This window comes from Natrix helvetica (genome assembly GCF_964273705.1).
Source record: "Natrix helvetica genome assembly, chromosome: 7".
Lineage (NCBI taxonomy): Eukaryota > Metazoa > Chordata > Lepidosauria > Squamata > Natricidae > Natrix > Natrix helvetica.
In genome coordinates, this window is record NC_138558.1 from 17,656,801 (window position 1) to 17,683,155 (window position 26,355).

Below are 26,355 nucleotides of genomic sequence, written 5' to 3' on the forward strand. Positions count from 1 at the left end.
TCAGTGGAACAGCTTTTCTCCAGAAATTGTGGGTGCTCCATCACTCTAAGTTTTTAAGAATAGGCTGGACAGTCCCTTGTCTGAGATGGTATAGGTTCTCCTGCTTGAGCAGGGGGCTGGACTAGAAGGTCTCCAAGGTCTCTTCCAGCTTGTTTCTATTCTAATTCATCTTGCTTAATGGCCTGAATACCACATTTAATCCCCAGTAAGACATTTAATACAGAGGGATGGAATGGCTCAGTGGGTAAAACGCTGAGCTTGTTGATCGAATCCCTAGTGCCGCATAATGGAGTGAGCTCCCGTTACTTGTCCCAGCTTCTGCCAACCTAGCAGCTCAAATATGGAGCTGGTCAATTATCGTCCTGTCTCCAACCTTCCCTTTTTGGCGAAGGTTGTGGAGAGTGTGGTGGCTTCTCAGTTTCCACGACATCTGGAGGAGAATGATTATCTAGACCCGCGCCAGTCCGGCTTTCGCCCTGGGCACAGCACAGAGACGGCCTTGGTCGCGTTGGTAGATGATCTCTGGAGGGCCAGAGATAGGGGCTGTTCCTCTATCCTGGTCCTATTAGACCTCTCGGCGGCTTTTGATACCATCGACCATGGTATCCTGTTGCACCGACTGGAGGGGTTGGGGATCCGGGGCACCGTCTTGCGGTGGTTCGGCTCCTACCTCTCCGGCAGGACGCAACGTGTGTTGGCAGGAGAGCAGAGGTCGACCCTAAGCCCCCTTATCTGTGGGTGCCACAGGGGTCGGTCCTCTCGCCACTCCTGTTCAACACATACATGAAGCCGCTGGGTGAGATCATCCGTGGTTTTGGGGTGGGATACCATCTGTACGCTGATGATACTCAGCTGTACATTTCCACCCCGAACCACCCCAACGAGGCCGTCGAAGTGATGTCCCGGTGTGTGGAAGCCGTACGGGTCTGGATGGATGACAACCAACTCAGGCTCAACCCTTCCAAGACGGAGTGGCTGTGGGTTCCGGCTCCCCGGTTCAACCAGATAATTCCATCTCTGGCCATTGGGGGCATTCAACTCGCCCCCGTGGAGCGGGCGCGCAATTTGGGCGTCCTCCTGGATGCCAGGCTGTCCATGGATGAACATGTGACAGCCGTGGCCAGGGGGGCGTTCCATCAGGTTCGCCTGGTGCGCCAATTGCGCCCCCTATTGGACCGGGACGCCCTACGCACAGTCACCCATGCGCTGGTGACGTCTCGCCTGGACTACTGTAACGCTCTCTACATGGGGCTTCCCTTGAAATGCACTCGGAGACTACAGTTGGTCCAGAATGCGGCCGCGCGGGTGATTATGGGGAGCACCAGGTACTCCCATGTGACACCACACCTGTGTGAGCTGCACTGGCTTCCTGTGGTCTATCGAGTGCGTTTCAAGGTCTTGATTACGATCTTTAAAGCGCTCCATGGCTCAGGACCTAGTTACCTGCGGGATCGTATTCTGCCCCACACATCCCTACGACCTATTCGCTTGCACAGAGAGGGACTTCTCCAGGTGCCGTCCACTAGACAATGCCATGGGGCGGCGCCTAGGAGCAGAGCCTTCTCTGTGGCGGGCCCAGCCCTGTGGAATGACCTCCCCCCGGATATTAGGACCACTACTGACCTCCGCTCCTTCCGTGTTAAGCTCAAGACCCACCTTTTTCAAATATCTGGCCTGGCTCAACCATGACTTCGTTACGCTCCTGAGGGGTTTTTAATTTAGCAATTTTATTTAAGGGGATTTTAAACTGTGTTTTAATTGTGTTTTTAGCTGTGTTTATTGTCTTTCACTTACAAGTCTACTCTCCTCCACGCACAAATGAAATTGTCCTTTCTTCGTATGTATGTGTGTCCTATGTGTATTTTATCCTTTTGATTGTACGCCGCCCCGAGTCCTTCGGGAGAGGGTTGCGGCTAATCAAATAAAATTTATTATTATTATTATTATTATTATTAAAAGCATGTAAAAATGCAAGTAGAAAAATAGGAACCACCTTTGGTGGGAAGGTAACAGCGTTCTGTGCAATTTTGACATTTAGTCATGCCGGCTACATGACCACGGAGACATCTTCGGACAGCGCTGGTTCTTCAGCTTTGAAATTGAGATGTGCATCCCCCCACCCCTAGAGTTGGGAACGACTAGCACATATGTTTGAGGGGAGCATTTATCTTTACCTTGAGACATTTAATAAAGAACAGTGCTAATGTCACTAAAAGAATCCTGCTATCAATAAAGGAATGCCTTATGTCTGGATATTACAGGGATGGATAACTTAAAAGATCTGATTGGTTGGTGGGAAGAAAACACGAACATCCAAAGCCTGCTTCTTATACAGTGGAGCAAACCTCATAATGTAATTTTACTGGAGAGAAAAGCTCCCTGCATTTTAAGTACTCATTTCTTTATTTGTTTATTGACTTTGCAGAAAAGAGGCAAACGTAACCAAAAAAAAATGCTCTAAAATAATTGTCTATATCTCCGTCAGAAACCAAAATAGACAGATTATCACAGCAGCTTTGTTTGGAAATAGGCCATTTTGTTGAATTAAAGGGAGGGGGGGGGGGAATAAGATGCTCCAGCAAGCAATGTGATTGCATTACACCCAGCAGCTAAGTGCTTGTGATACTTAATTACTTGTTTGGGAGGCTGAACACATTTCAGTGCAGGAAAAGCAACAGTATACTTATTGCCAAAAAAAAAAAAAAACTCCACCCCAAATAAAACAAAACAAAACACTACCACTCACACACATTTTAAAAAAAGATAGCATTCCTGGAGTTTTTATTTTAAAAAAATGAATTATAAGGTTATGCAAACAAGAAACTTATCTGAGTCGTGAACCACGGAAGTCCAAGCATGCAGTCATTGAGAGAAATTGGGCCCCTGGTAGTGGGCTGTTCTCATTAAATTTTTTCCTCTAGGAGACTGCCATGTAATTACAAATATCTGCAGCCAAGTGAGACATAGTCTCAGGATATAAATACACTTGGAATTATACTGCCTTATATTCCTCAGGGACAGACAGTATTCCCAATCGGGGGGGGGGGGGATTATATACTAGACAAGGAACTCGACAAAAAACAAACATTAAAAAAGGCCAAAATGCAAGCAATTTGAATTGTTAAACCCTGTAGTTCCTTCAAAGTAGGAACTTCAGTTTTGTAGAACAAAGTAAGACAAGTTTAAAAATGGAGCTTTCATTGATAATCTGGGGATAAGGTGGGAATGCGGACATTGAAACACAGAAGTCAGCATATGAAATGGTATAGGTCAGCGATGGTGAACCTTTTTTGGCTTGCGTGCCATAAGGGGGGGAGCACAGGGGGGTCGTGCGCAGCACCCACAATGCAATGCACGACCCCACCAGCGCGCATTTGTGCAAGAGAGGCGCTCCCCCCCATTTTTCCATGCTTTTTTCATCCTTCCCAGGCTCCAGAGGCTTTATAGGAGCCCGGGAAGGGTGAAAAGACCCTCCCCGCCCCCACCGGAGGCCCTCCAGAGGCTTCAGGGACCTTCAGGAGGCTTCCCTGAAGCCTCCGAAGGGCAAAAAACGATGCTACGAGCAAACTGGAAGTCACTTCCGGTTTGCTCGGAGGATTGGTTTAAGCCCTCCGGAGGCTTCAGGGACCAGAAGACTAAAATGGACCCTACGAGCAACTTCCGATTTGCTCAGAGGGTGGTTTTTAGTCCTTCGAAGGCTTCAGGGAAGCCTCCTGAAGGTCCCTGAAACCTCCGGAGGGCTTAAATCGACCCTCCGAGCAAACCGGAAGTCTGTTCCCGAACTTCCTGTTTGCCCATAGGACCCTTTTTTTGCGCTCCGGGGGCTTCAGGGAAGCTCCTGAAGCCTCCGGAGGGCCTCCGAGGGGGCGGGGGAGGCTCTTTTTGCCCTCCCCCGCTTCTATAAAGCCTTTGGAGCCTGGGGAGGGCGAAAAATGGTTTTTAAAAAGGCTGAACCAAAGCACCTTTGGGACAACCATGATCAGGATAACTGAGAATCTCCATAGACATATTGCTATTGTTATTTCTGGGCTCATATAGTAACCCTAGGATCTCTGGGAGGAAAATGCATGTTTTGGTTCAGGAATAATTGCAGAAATGGCATCCAAGTGCAATCAAGTCTCTGCCTTTTTACTGCCCTGTCACCAGCTCTTTAATGCCTCTTTAACTCAAACACATTTTTGATGAGCTCTAAAGCTCCAGAAAAGGCAGGCTGCCTTAAAGCAAGTGTTGTCAGTAACACCCAGAGTGCCTATGGTGGATTCAAGCGCTTCACACTTCTAATAGACTTTGATCATTCCAAGACTGGGAAGAAAAAGAATTAGCTGAAGGTTTTCAATTTCTCCAAAGCAGTCAAAAGGGAGAAAGCAATTTCTGAATGAAGCAACTTCATTCAGGCAGGAAACAAAATAGATAAATGGAATTATTTTTCCAGTGTGATGTGCTAGATCAGAGAATGTGCTAGAACCAAAATCGGAGAAGCAATGGCAATAAAGCTCTCCTCTTCTAAGGAGAGCTTTATTGCCATTTTTAACTGCACAAGGTGCAATTTACATTTCTGAACAATTAGCAGCCGTATGCATAAAATCGACCGGCTAAAAGATGACTTTGAATCCTTTATGCAAAAACACTTGGCTAGAGTGATTGCTTTATAAAAACTCAAGAATTGATCTTCAAAGTGTTTGACTATTGGGCACATTAGGTAACCAGACGCAGACCGATTACCAGACAAGACTAGATCTGCAAAATGTAAAAGAATTGACAAACAAGATTATTAACTTCAAACAAATCAGAGCATGCCACAGATTCTATTCCAAAGAGCTAATAGAGGAGATCCGTTCACAATGAAAGCGATTCTTCAGAGTTTGAATCAACTCCTTGACTGCCAATATCAGCATTGGTTTAATTGTTTTCCTATTTGGGGGATTTTGTAACGCCTCCAAAATCTTCTGAAGTGGGCAGCCAAAATAAATCTATTAACATCAACATATTGTCAAATGGTATAATTAACAAATATATAAATTCCCACCACTGCCCTCCTTTCATGAACATCGCCGCAATTTCTAATGTTGGATTTTCCCCCTTACCAGAGGGATCTCCCTTGTGGAGTACTGTGAAGCTGTTACCATGGCAACTCTACAGCACTGTACAGTAGAAGCCATTTTAAGGTAGCACGGCAGAAGCCATTTTAAGGCACAACAGGCTGTATCTTAACAGAACACACATCCCAAGGGGTGTTAGGGGTGTCTTACCCCTACAGTAATTGTTTCCAGAGGGTAAGTAATATATATATATATATATATATATATATATATATATATATATATATATATATATATATATATATATATATATATATATATATATATCATACATACATACATACATACATACATACATACATACATACATACATACATATATATATATATATATGAGTGAAAGCTGCTTTGTTGATTCCATTTCCACATTGGGTGTTGCTTCGGAACTTCTGATTGCTCCTCCCAGGCTTCTTAATGGTAGAGCCTCAAACTGCTTATTACCACATATTTGCACCAGGTATGTGCCACAATGGTGAATCTGATCCCTGCCAGACTTTTGAAATGTTATGATGGCAAGAATTACTGATGGAAGATTGTTGCTTGTATTTTCTTTTACAGAAGCAACAATGTCCTTCAAAAAGATCACTGTATATATGGGCTGGAAAATTACAGTACAAAATTTTGCATTGCATTGCATAAGATAAAGCTATATAAAAATGGGGGGAGCTCAGTGCTAGCATGAGACCATAACAAAAACATCTCTGCCGGGTTTGATTTATACCGCGCAGATCCATTACAACCCCAGCAGTTAAGAGACTCCACATTGCTGGATTATGTTCAGCTCTATTGACTTACAGACTGATAGCTTGATTATGTGAATGTTAAGCCTATATATTTTTGTCTTACACAGAAGATAGAGTTAAGCCTCCAAGAAATATTAAATTCTCAGTAGAGGAGAGTTTTAGAATCAGTTTTCATCCTGATAGTCTTTTCTTTTATACAGAATGAATTGTGTTCTGGGTAACTGAAAAATTCTATTTCTATTGGTTCTAGAGTGAAGTTACAATAGAAGAGAATATTTGTAGTTTGGGTTTGCTTGCAGATCAATGGTGGGATTCAATTTTTTTTTACTTCCGGTTCTGTGGGCGTGGTGTGGCTTGGTGGGCATGGCAGGGGAAGGATACTGCAAAATCCCCATTCCCTCCCCACTCCTGGAGGAAGGATACTGTCAAATCTCCATTTTCACTCCACCCCACTAACCTGCTATCCAGCTCTGCTCTCCTGTTCAGGGCAACAGAAAAAGATCCAGCCAATCAGCTGGGACAATGATCAGCTGGGACTCGGGAGGCAGCAAATAGATGTGGGCGGAGCCAGCCAGAGGTGGTATTTGCCGGTTCCCTGAACTACTCAAAATTTCCACTAACGGTTCACTAGAACAGGGTCAAAACTGGCTGAATACCACCTCTGTTGCCGATGTTTTACCCAACTAAGTAATGGGGTTGTTCTCCTTGTTCTTACACAGAACAAATCCCACCCTCACTAGCACTGATGACGTTACCTACCGTATTTTTCGGTGTATAAGACTTACCTTTTTTCCTCAAAAAAGAGGCTGAAAATCTGGGTGCGTCTTATACATTGAATGCAGCATTTTTTGCCTCCTGAAACCCTGCCTCCTTCACCAAAATGTCCGTGCATAGCCCTTAGGAGCCTCTTGGGGTCTGGGGACAGCAGAATGAGCAAAAAACAAGCTGTTTTTTGCTCAATTTTGCCCCCCCCCCCAGTCCCCAGGAGCACTTTATAAGCCTCCTAAAGGCTATGCGTGGCCTTTTTTTGACCAAACATTTTCATGAAAAATGGGCCATTTTGGGGAGGTCTGCAGAGTGCAAAAACTTTTTAAAAAATTTGTCTCTTCAAAACCTTGGTGCGTCTTATACTCCGATGCATCTTATACTCCGAAAAATATGGTAGTTGGGTAAAGAAATATCTGAAATGGAAGAACCAAGCTCAGAGAACACCATGTACTCCAAAGTGAAGTTAGTTTTATGATTTTGTTTCCTTGAGATCTAGGCTGTAAAATAATGTGACAATTAGAGCATTAGATTGAGTTTTTATGTTGAGTGGAATTTTTGAAGTATGTTGTAAGTAATTTTTGCTGTATTTGTAAGGCTCTCTATTTCTGTTACAGTTTTTCTAAAAGAATATTGTAAAATTAATTGTAAAGGAGCAGCTAACATGTGTCTTTATTCTTAGTTGTCATCTTAGTTTCAAACCAGGGTAAAAATAGTATCTTTCAATAAAGTTGATGGAATATTTTTTTTTCTCTTCATATTAGGGTAAATGTAGAGTTTGAATTAAAATTCATTACGGACTACAGTGAAATCATCTGAAAAATTGGAAAATGTTATTATTAATGTGGCAATAACAACATGATCTTAGCAGGAGTCACTGGGCAGGCCACGGAGTCAGAGCTCTGGATTTTGATATTAACTATTGACATTTGCTTAATCTGATGGGTTGTTGGATGCTGATCACATGATGTCATCGCATATCTTTTGCCAGAACTATTAGTTGAAGATTACATTTATGTTGGAACACTCAGCAAAAGAAAGAGCCAATTTGGTGTAATGGTTAAGGTCCTGTCGTACAAACCAGGAGTCTGGGAGTTCTAGGCATGAAAGCTAGCTGGGTGACTTTGGGCCGGTCAATTCCACTCAGGTTAAATTACCTCAGAGTGGAAGATGTGGGGGGTGGGAAGGAAGAGGAGGAGGAAGAAGATTTTTTGATACATTCACCGCTTTCTTGTTTATAAAAATAATAAAGGCAGGTACAAATAAATAAATCAAATGTATGGTCGCTACCTTGAGTTACTTATAAAATTTAAAAAGGTGGAATTAAAAATCTAACAAAGTTAAATGTCCCTGCATAAATGCATAAGCAAACAGAGGTTTCAACCTAGTTTCAAAAATATCACTTCACACACAGCATTGCTATCTGTTATACTTGTTATAAGCTTCATAGAACCAATATCATATTGATATAATAAAAATATTGAAAGTTCTGCTAAGAAAGAGATAAGGTAAGAAAAAGGTACATATAGAGCAGAGGGGGATTCCTGCCGGTTTGGACTGGTTTGGCTGAACTGGTAGTGGTTTGGCGGCCTGGGTCATTGGAACCGGCAGCGACCCAGGCCCACCATGCCCCCGAACCAGTTCTCCTATGGCTCCGCCATCTTGATTTTCGGTTCTGCACATGCACAGAACAATTTTCATTGCACATTTTTCCCCTTTTTTTAACGTTTTGCGCATGTGCAGACCTATTTACATGCAAATGCGTGCGCACGCAGAGAGCGTGTCAGGCCCGTGTGTGAGTGAAGCGAGCATGCATGCATGTACAAAATGTGTGCATTCACCAAACCAGCAGTAATGCTGGCAGCAACCCACCCTTGATATAGAGAACCAATTCTTTGAGACCTGATACTACAGATTGTTAAGGTAAATATAAAGTCCAAAATCCAAACTATCATTCATCATCATCATCATCGTTTTACACATTGTCTACCCACTGCAAGATGAAGGTCTTTCCCGCGTGTTCCCAACAAATGTGGTCTTGAGCTTTCTTTTGCCAATTAGGTCCTATAAACTGTAATTAATAATTAATACAATTTACTAATAGTTGAAAATGCAAGTAGAAAAATAGGAACCACCTTTGGTGGGAAGGTAACAGTGTTCCGTGCGCCTTTGCCATTTAGTCATGCCAGCCACATGACCACAGAGACGTCTTCGGATAGCGCTGGCTCTTCGGCTTTGAAACGGAGATGAGCACCGCTCCCTAGAGTCAGGACCAACTAGCACATATGTGCGAGGGGAACCTTTACATTTTTACTAATAGTTGGGTTATCATCTTACAGGATAATCAAATAAATATCCTGAGTATATCTTGTTATTAATTCCTACAGCCCAGATAACTGGACAAGATGTGTATAATCAAATAAACACTTGGTATTCAATAGGAACAATTAATAGATTGCAGGCTAAGCCAGAGATAGTATTCAATTAATAATCTATGAGCTAAGATGGTGGCTTTAATTGTTTATGGAGAATTTAATGACTGAAAGACAATAAATTGAAAGACGTATGTAAGTAGCAGGAGATTAAGCATTAATAACTTCTGACACCTCATAGAAAATAATGTTTTTTGCCTTTTCCTTGGGGATTTAGCAAATTAAAGGAATTCAAAACCAAATTCTCATGCCATGGTTTGGAAAGTCATCAATAAGATACAAGACAGAAAGAAGAAAAGGGGGGAAATTGGATTTTTTGCATTTGCTTCCTAGGCTGAAGTGATTGAGAATAAATGAGGAAAATTTCCTCAGTATAAAAAGCATTGATGACTACACACTGAAAGTCTAATACAATGGTACACTCTTTTTTTTTTTTTAGCTTAAATAAGAAAGTTCAACTTAACATAGATCTTACTTGATGAAAACCTTTACGGTTTTGCCTTTAAGTTGTAATAAGAGGATGAGAAATATCAGGAAAATACATGATGCAGCTTGCAACAATTAAAATATATATACTTTTTAAAGTGCCCTATCTACGGGATTTACAGAGTTAGCATATTGCCTCCCAACAATTTGGGTCCTCGTTTTACCTACCTTAGAAGGATGGAAGGCTGAGTCAACCTTGAGCTTGGTGAGATTTGAACTGCCGGATTGCAGGCAGCCAGGAGTCAGCCGAAGTAAACTGCAATACTCCACCAGCGGTGGGTTCCGGATCCCGTTCCAACCAGTACAGTTGGAACAGGCCCGGTGTTTCCCACATGGACTCACACAGCGCGCACATGCATTGTAGCTGCAAACGACGCTTCCGCAAGCCTCCACAATGCTCCAGCTGCTCGGTGGAGCGTCGCGCAGGTGCTGTACGCGCCATGTGCATTGTAAACTGCTCCAGAGAGTGCTGTAAAGCGTTATGCAGTGGTATATATGCCTAAATGGTATTGCTATTGCAATCTTTACATTGGCCACACAACAGATACTGAGATATCATCCAAAATATCTTCACATCTTTCCATGTAATTGATTTTAGTGAAGCTATAAGTTATATTTTGTTTATTTCCTAAACATCTTGTGTTTTTTAAAGATAGAGAAACATGTTCTCTGAAATGTCTTAAGTCCAATTGTTGTAGACTGCATAGCAGTTCAAACAGAAAGGGATTGATACCCTGACTGAAGTGTTTCTTAATTTTTATTTTTTTTATTTCCTTCTCTAAAACTTTTGTTGTTATTACTTCCCGCCTTTTGGCATAATAGGTGTTCACAAGCCCAACAGCTAAAGGCAAACTTGCTTCTGATAACAACCCAGATTTTGTTTCCTATTGCCTCTGAAGAATTGTCAATGAAGTAACAGATTAAAGTCCTGGTGCATATTATTATAAGTATAGATTTTTAATGCAAGAGACGTCCATGAATTTCTTGGACATTTATAGAGAGTCTGTAGTTTCAGTTTGTGAAAATATTGCATTGGTATTTCCATTTTCAGTTTCTAAATGCCATCTCTGAAAGAGCTGCATTAATGATGATAATGGAATAACTGCAAAATCATGGTTGAGATGCTACATAAGTTTGAGCTGCGTTGTCTTATCAGCCACATATTTACTAAAGTGATTTTTTTTTAAAAAAAGAGAAGACATTTGCACACAAAAAAATCCCTACTTTATTTTTATTCAATATTATTAAAACCTGTCCTCCACCAGTCTCTGGAGTCCATTTAAGCTCATGCCGACTGCTTCGGTGACTCCATCCAGCCACCTCATTCTCTGTCATCCCCTTCATCTTTTGCCCTCAAACTTTCCCAGCATTAGGCTCGATTCACTGGAGAAGAGCCTAATGCTGGGAAAGACGAAGGGCAAAAGAAGAAAGGGACGACAGAGAACGAGGTGGCTGGATGGAGTCACCAAAGCAGTTGGCATGAGCTTAAATGGACTCCGGGGGATGGTAGAGGACAGGAAGGCCTGGAGGAACATTGTCCACGGAGTCGTGATGGGTCGAACACGACTTTGCAACTAACAACACTAAAACTGATTTTTAAATAACAAGTTGTAAATATAGTAGTCTCTTCTGACCTTGTAAATACAAGTTTGCAGACTTAAATAAGTAATTGGAATCAGCTGAGCAGAGGTTTTGTCATACACAGGTATCCTGGGAGTTGAAGTCCACACATTCTCAAGTTGTTAGTGTTGAGACACAGTGCCTTACTTGGCCACTATTATTTTTTTCTTGTAAAATGATTCTTTAAAGGCAGTGGTGTATTAACCATTAAGCAAACTAAGCACATGCTTAGGGCGCCAGACCCAAAGGGGGCACCACAAAGTTGAGAAAGAAAGAAAAAACCCCAATGAAGCTTGGCTTCATTTATACAGTATGTATAAAGGAGGGGGGGGCACCAGGATTTGTCAGTGCTTAGGGCATCAGTGAGCCTTGATCCGCCACTGTTTAAAGGATTCTTTAAAAGTGTGTCTGTGAAGCTTGTCTCCAGGGGTGGGTTCCGGCAGCCATTACTCTTGGTTTGCTCATGGGCGCGCAGAGCACACGTGCGCAAGCGCAATACAATAAAAATGTTCTGCGCATGCGCAGAAGCCAAAAACAGGAGAACCGGTTCGGGGGCGTGGCAGACCTGGGTCACTGCCGGTTCCAGCAACCCCGGCCGCAAAACCACTACTGGTTCGGCCAAAACTGGTAGGAACCCAGCACTGCTTGTCTCCCCTGGCACATTGTTTAAATTATGCACATCATTGTGAACTGTAAACAAAAATGTATTAAATCAGTTTAACCTCCACTTACCCACTCAATGGCCTGATGCTGTTATGTTACTTTTCTAAAAATCTTGTACGGCTATGCAGAACCTGAAATTTTACTCTAACGCTGAAATTATTGGCTCTGGATTCTCATAATTAAATGGGTCCCACCACCAGTCTTTAAACCTAAGTATCACATTGAGGGTAAGAATGATGTTGATAACTCAAAGATGTCACCCTACTGTTTCCTTTTTTCATCTTCCATGATGGCTTCTGTCTCTGCGGGAACTAGTGCTGAATCCTTTTTCAGCAGCCCCATATATTTCTGAGCATTGATTATAATGACCATTATCTATTCATTTGAACTGCAGCTTCCCTATAATGAAATATCATGCCTGACATTTCTGTAATAAGTGCTTGACTTTTGCAGCTTTGGCACATAATAAGCACATAACACAGATATAGAAATATTAAAGTCTACTAGTCAGCATAATACTTGAGAGCCAGTGAGATGCTAATTGCATTTTGTTTTTTAATGGCTCGGGGAAAATTATTGCGTACAGTTTTAAAATTAAGGCAAAGGTCATAGATCTCTCCCTTAATTTTCTCTCTCTCTTAGTCTGGAAATGATGAAGTCAGAGAGAGCCCATGTTGTGAAGGGAAATCCTTTTAGTAAGCAGAATATAAGTGTTCTGCTTATACTTAGAGCAGCAGAATATAAGTATTTGCAGCTGAGATGAAGCAACTTGCTACGGTCAACTCATATGGCTAAGTCGCTGTGGCCAACTCACCATAAGACAAGTTGCCACAGGACAATTCAACAAATACAAAAGTTGAATTAATTTTGATGGAACCATGGCCAATAATAATAAAAGAAAGAAAGTCAATCCAGAAGTACAAGAGCTATAATAATTTTGAAAAAAACATGGTCACCAATAATAAAAGCAGAGGTGGTATTCAGCAGGTTCTCTCCAGTTCGGGCGAACTGGTAGCGGCGGCTTCGGGAGGCTCCGCCCACCCGCCCGACATAATGTGCAAGCACTGCGCCCTCACATCTGCAAACCGGTAGGGAAGGTAAGTGAATCCCACCGCTGAATAAAAGTAACTGAATGAAACAATTAATACAGCATTGGATTGAACCATGCAAGCTGGATGTTAAGGAAGATGATAAAAAATAACAAGAAGCTTGCATTGTTTATAACTTTTTCATCTTTGCAATAGTGGCGAACATCTGTAGCTCCGGTGTAGGATCAGGGTGACGGTTCATTCTCTGAGCTGGTGGGTTGGTTTATTAACATTTCGTTAATCGGCTAGGTAACCTCTTCACCAGAGTTTAGGGGATGTCAATGTCAGTGTTCTTCTGTTTATAAGGACTTCAGGTTTGGATGTGTCAAATGAGGGTCTTGTGATGGGTCAGCTGTAAGTCATCAGTGAGTCTTGCGATGGGTCTTGTGGTATTAACACTTCATGTGATCTTGATTCTATCCCTCTGTTGATGCAGCCTAGAACTGTGTTGGCTTTTTTGCAGCTGCTGCACACGGCTGGCTCATATTTAAATGGTTGTCCACTAGGACTCCAAGATCCCTTTCACAGTTACTACTGCTGAGCACGGTACCACCTATACTGTACCTGTGCATTTCGTTTTTCTTGCCTAAATGTAGAACCTTACTCTTTTCACCACTGAATTTCATTTTGTTAGATAGCTCTTGTTTGTCAAGATCCTTCTGTATCTTAAGCCTACCTTCTGGAATGTACTTTGTCAGGTTTTTCTGCAGCCAATCCAACATCCCTTAGTTTAACCTGGTTACATCAGGTCTGGGTCATTGGGAGGTGAACTGCTGGTGGGTAGCGGTTGTGTGAGTTGGTTGAGGGCCAGTGCTGTCTCTGGTTAGAGGTGCGGTTGATTTAGATTCTGGGGGGTTCATAGGCTGGTTCAGTGGTGGGTTGCCAATTGTTTTACTACTGGTTCAGGCGCGCTCGTGCACGTGCGATGCTTCCCCACATGCGCAGAAGCATCCAGGTGGGTGGGTGAAGCCTCCTGCCGCTGCTACTACCGGTTTGCCCAATCCAGGCCAAACCGGGAGCAACCTACCTCTGGGCTGGTTGTAGGTCAATGTGTCTGTTGATGGAATTGCTTGTGGAGTGCCAGACTTCAATGAACTCACCAGCATGATCTTTGCCCTTTCACATCTGCCAACCAACATGATGGCTGTGTGAAGGGCCAGACCCAACTTGGCTTCTTCTCCTGCCTCCTGAGGTGCACTTATTTACATTTGATTTCTAATTAACAATTGACCTCATGTGGGCAAATAAGGACAGCCAAAGAGCCAGATGTGGCTCAGGGCTCATAAAATGCCCAGGTCTGGTATGAATGGTGGAAAATAGAAACCCTGTACATGCAGATGTTCAACTTTAACAACCAGTGTGGCACAGGAGGAAAGAGGCAAGGCAATAAAATAGGTAAACGAGATTGGGAAAGATTGAGCAACATAATCCTGTAACCTGGTGTTGGATGCATTAAACAAGCACAGGCCTAAACATATTATTATATTCAGTATGCATTTATTATCTTAAAGAAATTATATCTCCTTCGGTGCAAAAGAGAAAAGTAATTCGGGCACAGAAAGACATCTTTCTCAAAATTATCAATAATTTTCCTGGTGGTGGCAACACTGGCAATGCCCATTTACGATGCAACGCAGTGAATGTATTTTTGTTTCCTACAACAGCAATAAATGCATCTCTTATGATTTCCTGAGATTATATAATTTAGGGACAGCAAATGGACACACATGCCTCTATTCATCTTCTTCTTTGGGCAGGCAATACGGGAACATATAATTTCAGCACATCTTTTCTGAATTAAATCTGCAGAACATTTTTCCATTCTGACTTTTAGAAATGTGGTACTCAGCAGAATAGAAAAGCAACTTCGAGACACTATACTAGTGCTACATTTAAGAGTTTCTCCCCCAGTGCTTCTTCCAACAATAGACCTAATGAGCCTCTCATTTCATATCAATGCTAATATACTTCATTATAATTTAACGTAATGTGTCTTCCTTTTTTCATAAAAATAAAAGCAGAGGCCTTAATCCAGTATTAAGCCAATGCCGATAACATCAGACTTCCATCTTCTGGAAAAATAAATCTCCTCTTTGAAATGAGGGTTCAAACATGCATTCATTCATTCATTCATCCATTCATTTATCATATTTCTTAACTGGGCGGTAAGAAGGAAAAAAGGGGGACATGGTGGCTCAGTGGCTAAGACGCTGAGCTTGTCGATCAGAAGGTCGGCAGTTCAGTGGTTCAAATCCCTAGCACTGCATAATTGAGTGAGCTCCCGTTACTTGTCCCAGCTTCTGCCAACCTAGCAATTCGAAAGCACATTAAAAATGCAAGTAGAAAAATAGGAACCACCTTTGGTGGGAAGGTAACAGCGTACCGTGCTCCTTCGCCGTTTAGTCATGCCAGCCACATGACCACGGAGACGTCTTCGGACAGCGCTGGCTCTTCGGCCTTGAAACAGAGATGAGCCCTACCCCCTAGAGTTGGGAACAACTAGCACATATGTGCGAGGGGAACCTTTACCTTAAGAAGGGATGTGGAGAAAGATCAGTTGCAACCAAGAGTCACTGAGTTCCACCAGAAAGTAAATCCCTTGTTCCCAAGGTCTTCCCAATGTGATAGACTACAACTCCTCATTATCCTCCAATGGTTGCTTTTTTAAGAAAAGGCCACCCAGATGTATATCCAAATTCTCAACTCCAAATTTATCTTGTAGATAATTATTCATATTTTTAAAAATAGTATTCATATAAGTTGGAATCTGGCCGGCAACGCCAACGATGTCAGCATTAACAAGGTGAATGAAAAGCCAACTGAACTTCTTTACAATTCATCCCAAGTTAAATGGTGCCATGTCAGTCGTTATGTCTATTCCTTTGTGATAGATCATGGTTCGTGTCAAAGACTGAAGATTTTAAAAAAGCATCCTAGCATACAATAGCATACCAAAGCTAACAGGGGTGGTACTCACTTACTTTCCCTACCGGTTCACAAATGTGAGCGTACATGTGTCTGTGCATGAGCTCGGCCTTCCGTACATGCGCTTTGCCTTGAAAATGTGCCTGAATAGGACAGCATAGAACTGGGACGGGTAGGGAGACCAACCCACAATTTCCACTACCGGTTCGAGGAAACCAGTCCGAACCGGCTAAATACCACCTCTGAAATCTAGGAAGAAATTTGGGCAGAAATCATTCATCCCTGGATTCAGTCTACATCTAGATATAGATACAGATATAATTGTCACCAATACTAATGTTTGGGTAATTTCATATCTCCTGCCTTAGTGGTCTGAATGTCATTCTGAAAGAAAATAGCTGGTGTAAAATGTCTTCATCTCTCCTTGCAGTGAAGTAGTTCAGTTTTACAGACAGCTGAGTGACAGTTTATTAGAAGAAATAACTTAAGAAAGTTTATCTATAAACCCTTATGTGCAAATGTGCACAACCTGGAGTGTGTGATGGTTCAACTGTAGCTTCTAATGTGATCAAAAGGGCCATAGGTGCGAAAGTAATCGTCTTAATGGTATTTAATTTAATTTTAAAATATTTTTGTCTTACCTGGTTCCACATGCTGCACTTATCTATTTTTAGAGCATAAACTCAATATCCAAGCATGAACGCTCAATGTGTAAAAGTTTGCAATAGGGATTGTGGGGGGCAATATAAAGAATTCAGGAAATAAGCCATAACTATTGCCATCAAGCAAGAAGTGAGAAATCGAAATGTATCCATAGATCTATGGACCGCTCTGAAGGCAGTGTGAGGTTATGGTGATGACAGAAGCTTTGTATTACAGACCTACTTGTGACCATTTTACTTCCTCTAATATCCATGGGAATTTATTTTCAAGGATATTAGAGGAGGTAAAATGGTCACAAATATCTATGAGCTTCTCTGGAGAAGATTTTCAGGTGTTTTTTCTTAGAAGATTCCTCAGATTAAATTAGAGGCAAAGTTGCCACTGACATCAAAATGAGCATCTACTTGCGGATTCAGTCCCATTGAATTCAGTTTAACAGTACAAAAAAAAATGTAGGGAATTTTAAGCTACGTTCTTAAACTTTAGCATTCGTTTGTTCACATCAGTGCCACAGTATTCCCTGAATTTCTTTATCACCACCTGGTGCAGTGGTTAGGGTGCAGTATTGCAGACAAACACAGTGGAGTAGTGCGGCGGCCTAGAAGTGGACCTCTTGACTCACAATCCGGAGGCTGCGAATTCGATTCTTGGTAGAGGCAGATATTTTTTCTCTCTGGGCACAATGAGAATACATCTGATGTGAACTCCGCATTGGTGACAGGCAAGGGCATCCGGCCACTAAATACTCAGCTCCATTCAGCTGCCCAGACTCCACCCCCATGCAAGGGACTACCGGGTCATTAAAAGACAAAAAAAATGCAGACAAACACAGCCTGCATTTGATTCTAATAGGGCTCAAGGTTGACTCAGCTTTCCATCCTTCTGAGGTGGGTAAAATGAGGATCCAAATTGTTGGGGGCAATATGCTGACTCTGTAAACTGCTTAGAGAGGGCTGTAAAGCATTATGAAGCGGCATATAAGTCTAACTGCTATTGTTGCAACCATTCATTTAGGTACTGTTCAAAGTTACAACAGCACTGAAAAAATAGACTTACGATTGGTCCTCACACTTACAATGGTCACCTGATCAAAATACAGATGCTTAGCTACTAGGATGTATTTATGGTGGTTGGGTCTTGTGATTGTCATTTGTGACCTTCCTAACTGACTTCTAATTAGCAAAATTAACAGGGAAAGCCAGATGCACTTAAGATTGCATGACACATTTAATAACTGAAGCAATTCACTTAACGACAGTGGCCAAAATGGTCATAAAATTGGTTGTGGCTCACTTAAAAACTGTAATGATTAGCAGTGTAAATTCTGGTGCTAATTGTGGGTCATACGTCAAGGATTAACTCTATTTCCAAGCATTTCCAAGCACTTCCAAGTGACAGAGAGTTTATAATAGCAGTGACAGTGGGTATGCATCAATCTCTCTCGCTTTCTCTAACAGCCACCTCTTACCTACAGTCCAGAATATCTTGTTCTATATCAGATTCAGAGTTTCTGTTAAAATTTGCAGAGCAGAACCTAGTATTTTTTCTATCAAGGCAACTTGGTTTATCCAAATATGGGACGACGCATATTGCTTACGCTTTCACCTTTCAGCCCCAATCTAGTATGCTCTGTCCCATATTTGGGTAGACCAGGTTGCCCTGATAGAAAAAACACTTAATCTCTCCCCTGGTATAACCGACAAAGCAAGGAAAACCCATGGCTTAGAGGTTAATACATCTACCTAATATGCAAGCAGTCTGTGTTAGAATTCCAGAAGCATATGGCTAGCTCAGGGGTGTCTAACTCAAAGCACTGGGGCCCGTGGGCTGCATAGAACTGGCCCGTGGGGTCACCTAGAAACAGCAAAGGACCAGCCCATGGGTGGCCCTCCTGAGTTCCGTTTTTGCTGGCAGAAGATTGCAGGAAGCCATCACAGCCGAAAACGGAGCTCAAGTACCCGTTTTCACTGGCAGAGCGCTCGGGCGGCAGAAGCACCTCCAACATTAGTGACATCAAGCTGGCCACACACCCCTGCCCCCCCCCCGGGTCAAACACAACCCTGTTGCAGCCCTCGATGAAATCGACTTTGACACCCCTGGGCTAGCTGATGAGAGCTAAATAGCTTGAAATAGATCTATAGTAATCTCCCTTTATTTCTTTGCGGGTAAATAAAAATTTAACGCAAGCTGAGCCAAGCCATTTTCTTTAGGAAGGAAATTGACTGACTGACTCTCCATTGGGCTCAGTTCCAATCTTTTCATAGCCACTCTTGTCTTCGCCGTTGCAGTGACTAATTAGCTTGTGCTTTCCTAATGGGGGAAAAGAAAAAGTCCTTTCCACATGGTATCACATTATTTCCTTGTCATTTTACAAGACCTGGAGTGTTAACATGGCTTCTCACCATTGGCTCTCAATGAGGAAAAGCGAGCAGGCTGAAATAATGCTTCTCGGCTAACATGGCCTGGTACAAAGAAGCTGGCATTTAGTCTTGTGTGCCATGCCCAATCATCTGTGAAAAGAACTCGTGGCCCCACTCTGAATGTGTCATTAAGCCTCTTTGAGTCTCAGCAATGGATGAGCTGAATTCCATAGCTGCCTAAAAAAAAATTTTAAACTCTTTGCATTCCTAATAACGCCACTATTTGTATGAGTGCCTTCAAGCCTTAAAGAGTGCACAATAATTAAAAGGGGGCAAAAAAAAATAGGCATTGATTTGACTGCATTATTGGCATTGTTAGTTGCAAAGTTGTGTCCAACCCATTGTGACCCCATAGACAATGTTTCTCCAGGCCAGTAGTGAAATTCAATTTTTTTTACTACCGGTTCTGTGGGTGTGGCTTGGTGGGCGTGGTTTGGTGGGCATGACAGGGGAAATGATACTGCAAATCTTCATTCCTACCCCACTCTGGGGCCAGCCAGAGGTGCATTTGCCGGTTCTCCGAACTATTCAAAATGTCCGCTACCAGTTCTGCGAACTACTCAGAATCTCCGCTACTGGTTCTCCAGAACCTGTAAGAACCTGCTAGTTCACCCCTGCTCCAGGCCTTCCTGTCTTCTACCATCCTCTGGAGTCCATTTAAGCTCACGCCTATGCTTCCATGACTCCATCCAACCACCTCATTCTCCATTGTCCCCTTCTTCTTTTGCCCTCAATCTTTCCCAGCATTAGGCTCTTCTTCAGGAAGTCCTCACTTCTCATTAGGTGGCCAAAGTATTTGAGTTTCCTCTTCAGTATCTGGCCTTCTAAAGAGCAGTCAGGATTGATTTCCTCTGGGACTGACCTGTTTGATCGCCTTGCAGTCCAAGGGACTTGCAGGAGTCTTCTCCAGCACCATAGTTCAAAGGCCTCAATTCTTTGGCGCTCAGCCTTCCTTATGGTCCAACCTTCACAGCCATACATTGCAACTGGGAAAACCATAGCCCTGACTATACGCACTTTTGTTGGCAGGGTGATGTCTCTGCTTTTTAATATGCTGTCTGGATTTGCCATAGCTTTCCTCCTCCCTGCATTATACTGCATTATATTCCTGAGCAAAAGCAAGAATTAATCCCTTCTTGAGGTCTTAGTCCTTATGGCCATATTGGTGAACACTGACCCTGAGTAGTGTCAGGAAGCGTGCTAATGTTAAGGGAAGAAAGGACTGTTACTTTGGGGACGGAATTCTCCTCTCGTTTATCATAAAAACCGCAGAGCAGGTTAGCGCTGCATATCACAAGAACAGTACCCTCTGGAGGTCAATATGCCTTTTAGTTTTTCTGAAACCATGCACTTTAATGGACTACAGTCTGCTTTGCCTCCAAACCGAGCAGCATAAAAGCTTTTCCACAATGTTATTACACTCTGCTTGGCATCTATATTTTACTCTAGTCAATGCATGCATAATACATATGTTTCATCAGCGCAAGATGTTTGCCCTATGCTTTTACAGCTACGGATATAACTGGTATTTGCATAATAGCTCAATCTTTACCTCTAGATGACACGGCAGGAGGGCAGCCTTAAAGCAAGATAACTGTCATTCAGGCTTGCAGCCTTATTTGTCTCCTCGAGAACTAGTATAAAGTCAATGTTATAGTTTGAGCACCCAGTCCACTGAGTGAGCACTGAGTCCATGAAATCCAATGCAGTTGCTGGGTACCATAAACCACAAGTCCTTAGAAAGTCCTAGTTTTGACCAGTGGTGGTATTCACATAATTTAACAACCGGTTTTCTGCCCTAATGACCAGCTCGGTAGGCGTGGCTCGGTGGTCATGCGACCATGTGGGCGTGGCCAACTCAACGTCACTCAGGTCAATGGGGGCTTCGCCTTAGCTGTTACAATGTAATGAGGGTTAACGGGAGAGGCAGTTTCTGTAAGCAGGACAATAAAGATTAGGCTAGAAACAACACCAGAATGTTTCCTTCCTGCCTTCCTTTCTAGTAGCCCTGTAAAGTGATAAAAAACAAAATGAGATTTCTTCCAACAACCGGTTCTCCAAACTGCTTAGAAAGTTAACAACTGGTTCTCCCCAAAAGGTGCAAATCCCACCACTAGTTTTGACCTTATATCTCAACTTAAGCATCTCACCTTTTGAAGGAGAATACTTCCTGGCTAAAATTCTCTCCTTTTTCTTCTAATTTCACTTTCTTTTGTTCTGCATGGTTCATCTATATAATTTCTGTTCTTGACATTCAGTCTTCCTTAAACCCTGGCTGATAAGCTTGTGACCAGCTATAGAATGGCAGCTAATTCATTCCCATTTACTCCAACTGGATCCCTACTCTTGTAAAACAAAGCAAGCATTTGGAATGTTTGAGGACATCATCCCAATATGCTTTACAATTTGAAAAAAAAAAAACCCGTTAAAGTGATGTCTCTGAGAACTGAGTATCTGTATATTCTAAATATGATAGTATTATGTGCTTGTTTCCTGATAAGAAAACTTTTATTTATTCTTCCTGAACACTGGAGTGTGTGTGAATGCTTTTCTGTTTTTGTGGACAGGGTGCCATCTTGTGGGGAAATCCACACACTACAGAAAGTGAATTACTGCCAAATTAATGCTTTTTTAAAAAAATCGTCTTTTCTGGAGCTAATATTGTCCTCCAAACTGTGGTGGTTTTTGTTTTTTTTATTATCCTCTCATGCAAATCACTTTGAACGTTAATGGAGTTTGTTCACCAACTAGATCAGATGGAAACTCTCACTGCGTTCAAAAACCTCAGCATACAAATTAGTTCCTTTGACTAAACACCTGAATTAAATTGCCAGAACATGCACGATTTTGCAAAGGGCAAATGTGATCTGGCTTTTGGCCTCATTAGACAAACGAGTCACTTTGATGCTACTGTAATTTGCCTTGATCTATAATTTCCCTGACTGAAGGATTTAATCATTTCTTCTCACATCTCCGCTTCCACTGCCTCATTACAAAATCTGTATCTCTCACTAGCCCAAATTTCTGATAGCTGGGAGAGGTATCTTTCCTATCTGTATAATTCCAATTGGCGTGATACAGTTAAGAAGAAATTTCAGTCTCAAAAGTGTTACAAAGATCAAACAAGATCTGAACTGAAAACCCATCAAGAAGTAAACCGAGCACTGTTTAGCGAAGAATCTTTACTAAGGAATTAGAGCAGGGGTGTCAAACTCAAGGCCCAGAGACTGGATCCAGCCCATTGGGTGCTTAGATCTGGCCTACGAGGCCACCCTGAAAACAGTCATGGACTGGACTATGGTGCCTCTGCCAGTGAAACCCTGAGCTCTGTATTCACTGGTAGAAGGTTGCAGGAGGTGTTGCAGCCTAGAATGGAGCTCGGGCAGCCCTCCTGAGCTCCATTTTTGCTAGCAGAGGCTTGCGAGAGGCCGTCGCAGCCAAAAACGGAGCCCAGGAGCCCGTTTTCGCTGGCAGAGCGTTTGGGCCACCACAGGCACCCCCAACAGGAGTGACATCGAACTGGTCACACCATGCCCACCCCAGCCCACCAAGGTCAAACACAACACTGATGCAGCCCACCCACCCCCTCCTCTTTAACGAGGATTGGTACAAGTGCAAAGAGAAGCTATACAGATGATTTGATTAGAAACTCAGACCTAATAAAAGGAATTGATAGAATCGATATGTTTAGCATTGAGAAAAGATGATGAGGGAACCACACAGCATTTTTCCAAAACTTTCGCAGTGTAGGTGAGACAGGTTAAGGGTGGCACCCTTAGGATAAGAATGCAGTATTGCAGGCTAACTCTGCCCACAGCCAGTCTTTTGATCCTGATGGGGGCTCAAGGTTGACTTAACCTTCTATCCTTCTGAGATTGGTAAATTGAAGACCCAGATTGTTGAGGGCAATATGCAAATAATGTAAACCATCCAGAGAGTGCTAATCAAGTGGCAAATATGGGGTGGCATATAAGCCTAAATGCTATGGCTATGGAATCTCATGGGTGGACATGGGTCCTACTCCACTGGCAGATGAAAACAGGAGCATGAGGAGCTTTTGCCCAGCATCATACAGTCCACAAGGCCTTCTTAGAGCTTGAGATCCAGGCAAGGGTGGGCTTCAAAAATTTTAGCAAGGGGTTCTCTGCCCAGTTGCTGGGTGGGTGTGGGCATGGTGGGCATTGCCTAGTCAGCTTCCTGTGCCATGGTGGAGAAGGGGCATTTTTGCCCTCCCCAGGCTTCAGAGTCTTTCCTCGAGCCTCTGGGAGGGTGAAAACGGCCTCCCACCGGCTCCGGAGGCCCTCTGGAGGCTGGAAATGGGCCCATTTCTGGCGTTCCCGAACTTCCTGTAGGCCTGTTTTTCACCCTTCCTGAGCCTCCGCGCACGCCCTGCACTTACCTTATCCAAAAATGGCTGCGTGGCTCCTGAGAGGGGCGGAGTGGGAGGGACCAGACAGGAGTGAGATTGTGGGGTTCTCCGAACTGCACAGAATCTTAGCTAGAGGTTCTCCCGAATCCCTGAGAACTCCCAACAGCTCACCCCTGGATCCAGGCAACTATCATTCACATCATTCAGGCCCGTGAACTAAGTCACGTCAGGAAGCTGATGCCACAATTCTGACCGAAAGCATATTTTATTGAGAAAGGCAAAAATAGCCCAACTTTGGTTTCCCTCTCTTTCCCTCTTACACTACAGAGAATTAGGGAGGAGTCATCCCGAGCGTCTTCCTCACACTTGTAGCTGTTGCCCGGCTTAACAAATGCTTTTGTTTATGTACCCATCTGCCTCCACTTAGCTTCCCCAACATCATCTCTGTGGCTCTCTACACCTCCTCATTATTTTGACATCGACATTGACAAGAAGCTCTGTATGGGGGCTGCCCTTAAAGACCATCTAAAAACTGCAGTTGCTGCAAAATGCAGCAGCCCATATGCTGGCAAGCGAGAGTCATTTTAGCTTCCTTCGTTAGAGCCACACTGTGAAAGTTACATTGGTTGCCAATAGAGGGTTTTTTTTTTTTGTATGAAATCCAGGGAGCTGGTTTTAATCTACCATATTTTTCGGCGTATAAGACACTCCAGACTATAAGACACACCTACCTTTTCTGGGGAGGAAAACAAGAAAAAAACATCTGCCTCTGCCTCCCAGCATCCATCTGGTATTCATCTGGCCCACTCACCACAGACTGTTCAACACCACTGCGGCCTATTCGTTGCCACCTGTTCGCCGCCCCCACCATTTGCCGCCGCCGCAGCTCCTTCGCCGCTACTCCTTCGCTACCGCTGCCACCACCACCACCCATTTGCCACTGCCACAGCCTGTTCACCGCTGCCCGTTCGCCACCACCCGTTCACCGCTGCACGTTCGCCACTGCCGCCGTGACACACTCTACAACAGTTGAACCAACCCCCCCCCTACCCATCTCAACATTCGCTGTATGAGATGCACCAAAATTTCCAATCACTTTTAAGGAGGGTGGGGAGAAAGTGCATCTTATACTCTGAAAAATATGGTATATAGCCTTTTAATGACTAAGGCATAAGTTACCATACCACCTATCTGATTAGAGCATCCTGTCCCCAGTCCCTGGGAATTTAGTGGCAAATAAATTTAATAAACTATCATCCCAGGGTGGAGGTGGAAAAATGCTCAGAGAGATTAGGAGACTGAGAAACCATTTATCCTTTTCACACAAAAAATCTGCTTTCAAGATCTGAATAATTCCTGTGCTGTTGAGGATTTTTGACGTTCTGAAAGTTGCTAAAACTTTGCACATGGACCATGAATCTACAGATCAGGTTGATTTTAATCCTGTCTTGTTTATGTTATTGCAGTTACTACATCATACATTTACTGCATAATAATTTAATCTTTAGTCTTCTTTTTATCAGTTGGGACCAGTTTTCATTTACTGTTAGAAGTATTATTGTTAAAGTATTTAAAATATGAATCTTATAAGTACATGTAAGTGTGAGATAATATTTGCTTGCCATTTAGAACAAGTGAACGTTGACTAAAACAAAGACTTTAAATGGAAGTACGTTGAAGTGCATTGCAGTTCAATTGATTTAAATATGACACCTTTAAAGCAGGTGCTTAAAATCAATAGAATACAAAGCATGTCTTTGTTTGGCTTACTGCAACAGCAACTGCCAGCATTTCTAATGCTGTGATGCTAGTGAGAGCACATGAAGAGAGCTCAAGGAAATGCATTTATCTTGTATCCCAGAATGTTGCATAGTTATTAGAGAAGTATTTCTCATCCCTGACAACTTTAGGATGTGTGGATGTCAACTTTCAGATTCGGGTTTTCCCAGATGTGCCAACATGATATCTCTAATAAAATGGAACTTTGAGGAACTTCATGCCTCAGAGTCTTCTTTCGTTGGGGGTGCTATTTGGAACCCTAATATCAGCTGTATAATGTCATGTGGCTCTTGAAGAAATTCATGACTCCCCATGTGATTTCTCTCCAAGGATTCTAGAACTTCAGCAGAACGGACACATGGATCTACTGAAGCATAAGTGGTGGCCAAAGAATTCCCAGTGTGATCTGCACTCCTCTGTGGACCCCAAATATAAAGGCGGCGCCTTGGACATAAAAAGCTTTGCAGGTGTTTTTTGCATACTGGCAGCTGGGATTGTTCTCTCCTGCTTAATTGCCATGTTGGAAACATGGTGGAATAAAAGAAAAGGCTCACGGGTTCCTTCAAAAGAGGTATGAGACCCTTCCATTTCATCATAGCACTAGAGGTGAGAAGGAAAATGCATCTTCTGATATGTTTTAATGGCATTTTAATCACCAATTGTGAACCATTTGTCTCTTGGAGGGGGAAAAAAAACATGAAGAGGGGAAATAGTATAATGTCGTACTTATGAAATACTTATCCTAATTAATTTCCGAGGGATTTACTAGCACAAATCTTGTTCACGAGTATTTAGTGAATAATAATTGGCTTTCATATTATTTGTATAAAGTATTAGCAATTAAGTATTTTATTACTAATCTGGATAAGATCTAACTTCTACCAACGTATGATGCAGCCTGATCCTACATTCAAAAAGGAAATCCTGCTAATTCCATAGGGCTTACATCTAAGACTGCATCCTTAATTGGCTTAACTGAATTTTATCTTTGGTTGATTAAAGCAGGATCAAATATTAATCAGTTTTGACTTCTGGTAGGATTGTACTTCCCTGTTTCATAAGATGTGAACAAGAAAAAAAGGCCTGCAACGGGTGGTTTATTAAATTGTACATTGTTATATACATTTCTTTACAATCAGCTACATTCGAGGGTGCTCTTTCTTTTTTGATGACTTGCAACTGATCTCCCAAAAGTTAAATTTAATGATCTGACCAAGCGATCAAATGGCAGATAATTATTAGAATTACTTTAATTGGTTGACGTTTCTGTCCATCCTTTCTGTGATATTTGAATGCAAAATTC

The 26,355-nt window shown here is 42.6% G+C and overlaps 1 protein-coding gene across 2 annotated transcripts in view; it reads left to right on the forward strand.

Annotated features, from left to right (window-relative positions):
* GRID2 (glutamate ionotropic receptor delta type subunit 2) overlaps window positions 1-26,355 on the forward strand; it is a gene marked incomplete at its 5' end in the record, with an annotated part of 1,118,477 nt that overhangs the window by 1,083,075 nt on the left and 9,047 nt on the right. For both annotated transcript variants that reach the window (XM_081960469.1, XM_081960470.1), the window contains one exon: window positions 25,383-25,623. In XM_081960469.1, the coding sequence (XP_081816595.1) occupies window positions 25,383-25,623 (241 nt within the window). The remainder of the gene's footprint in view (window positions 1-25,382; window positions 25,624-26,355) is intronic.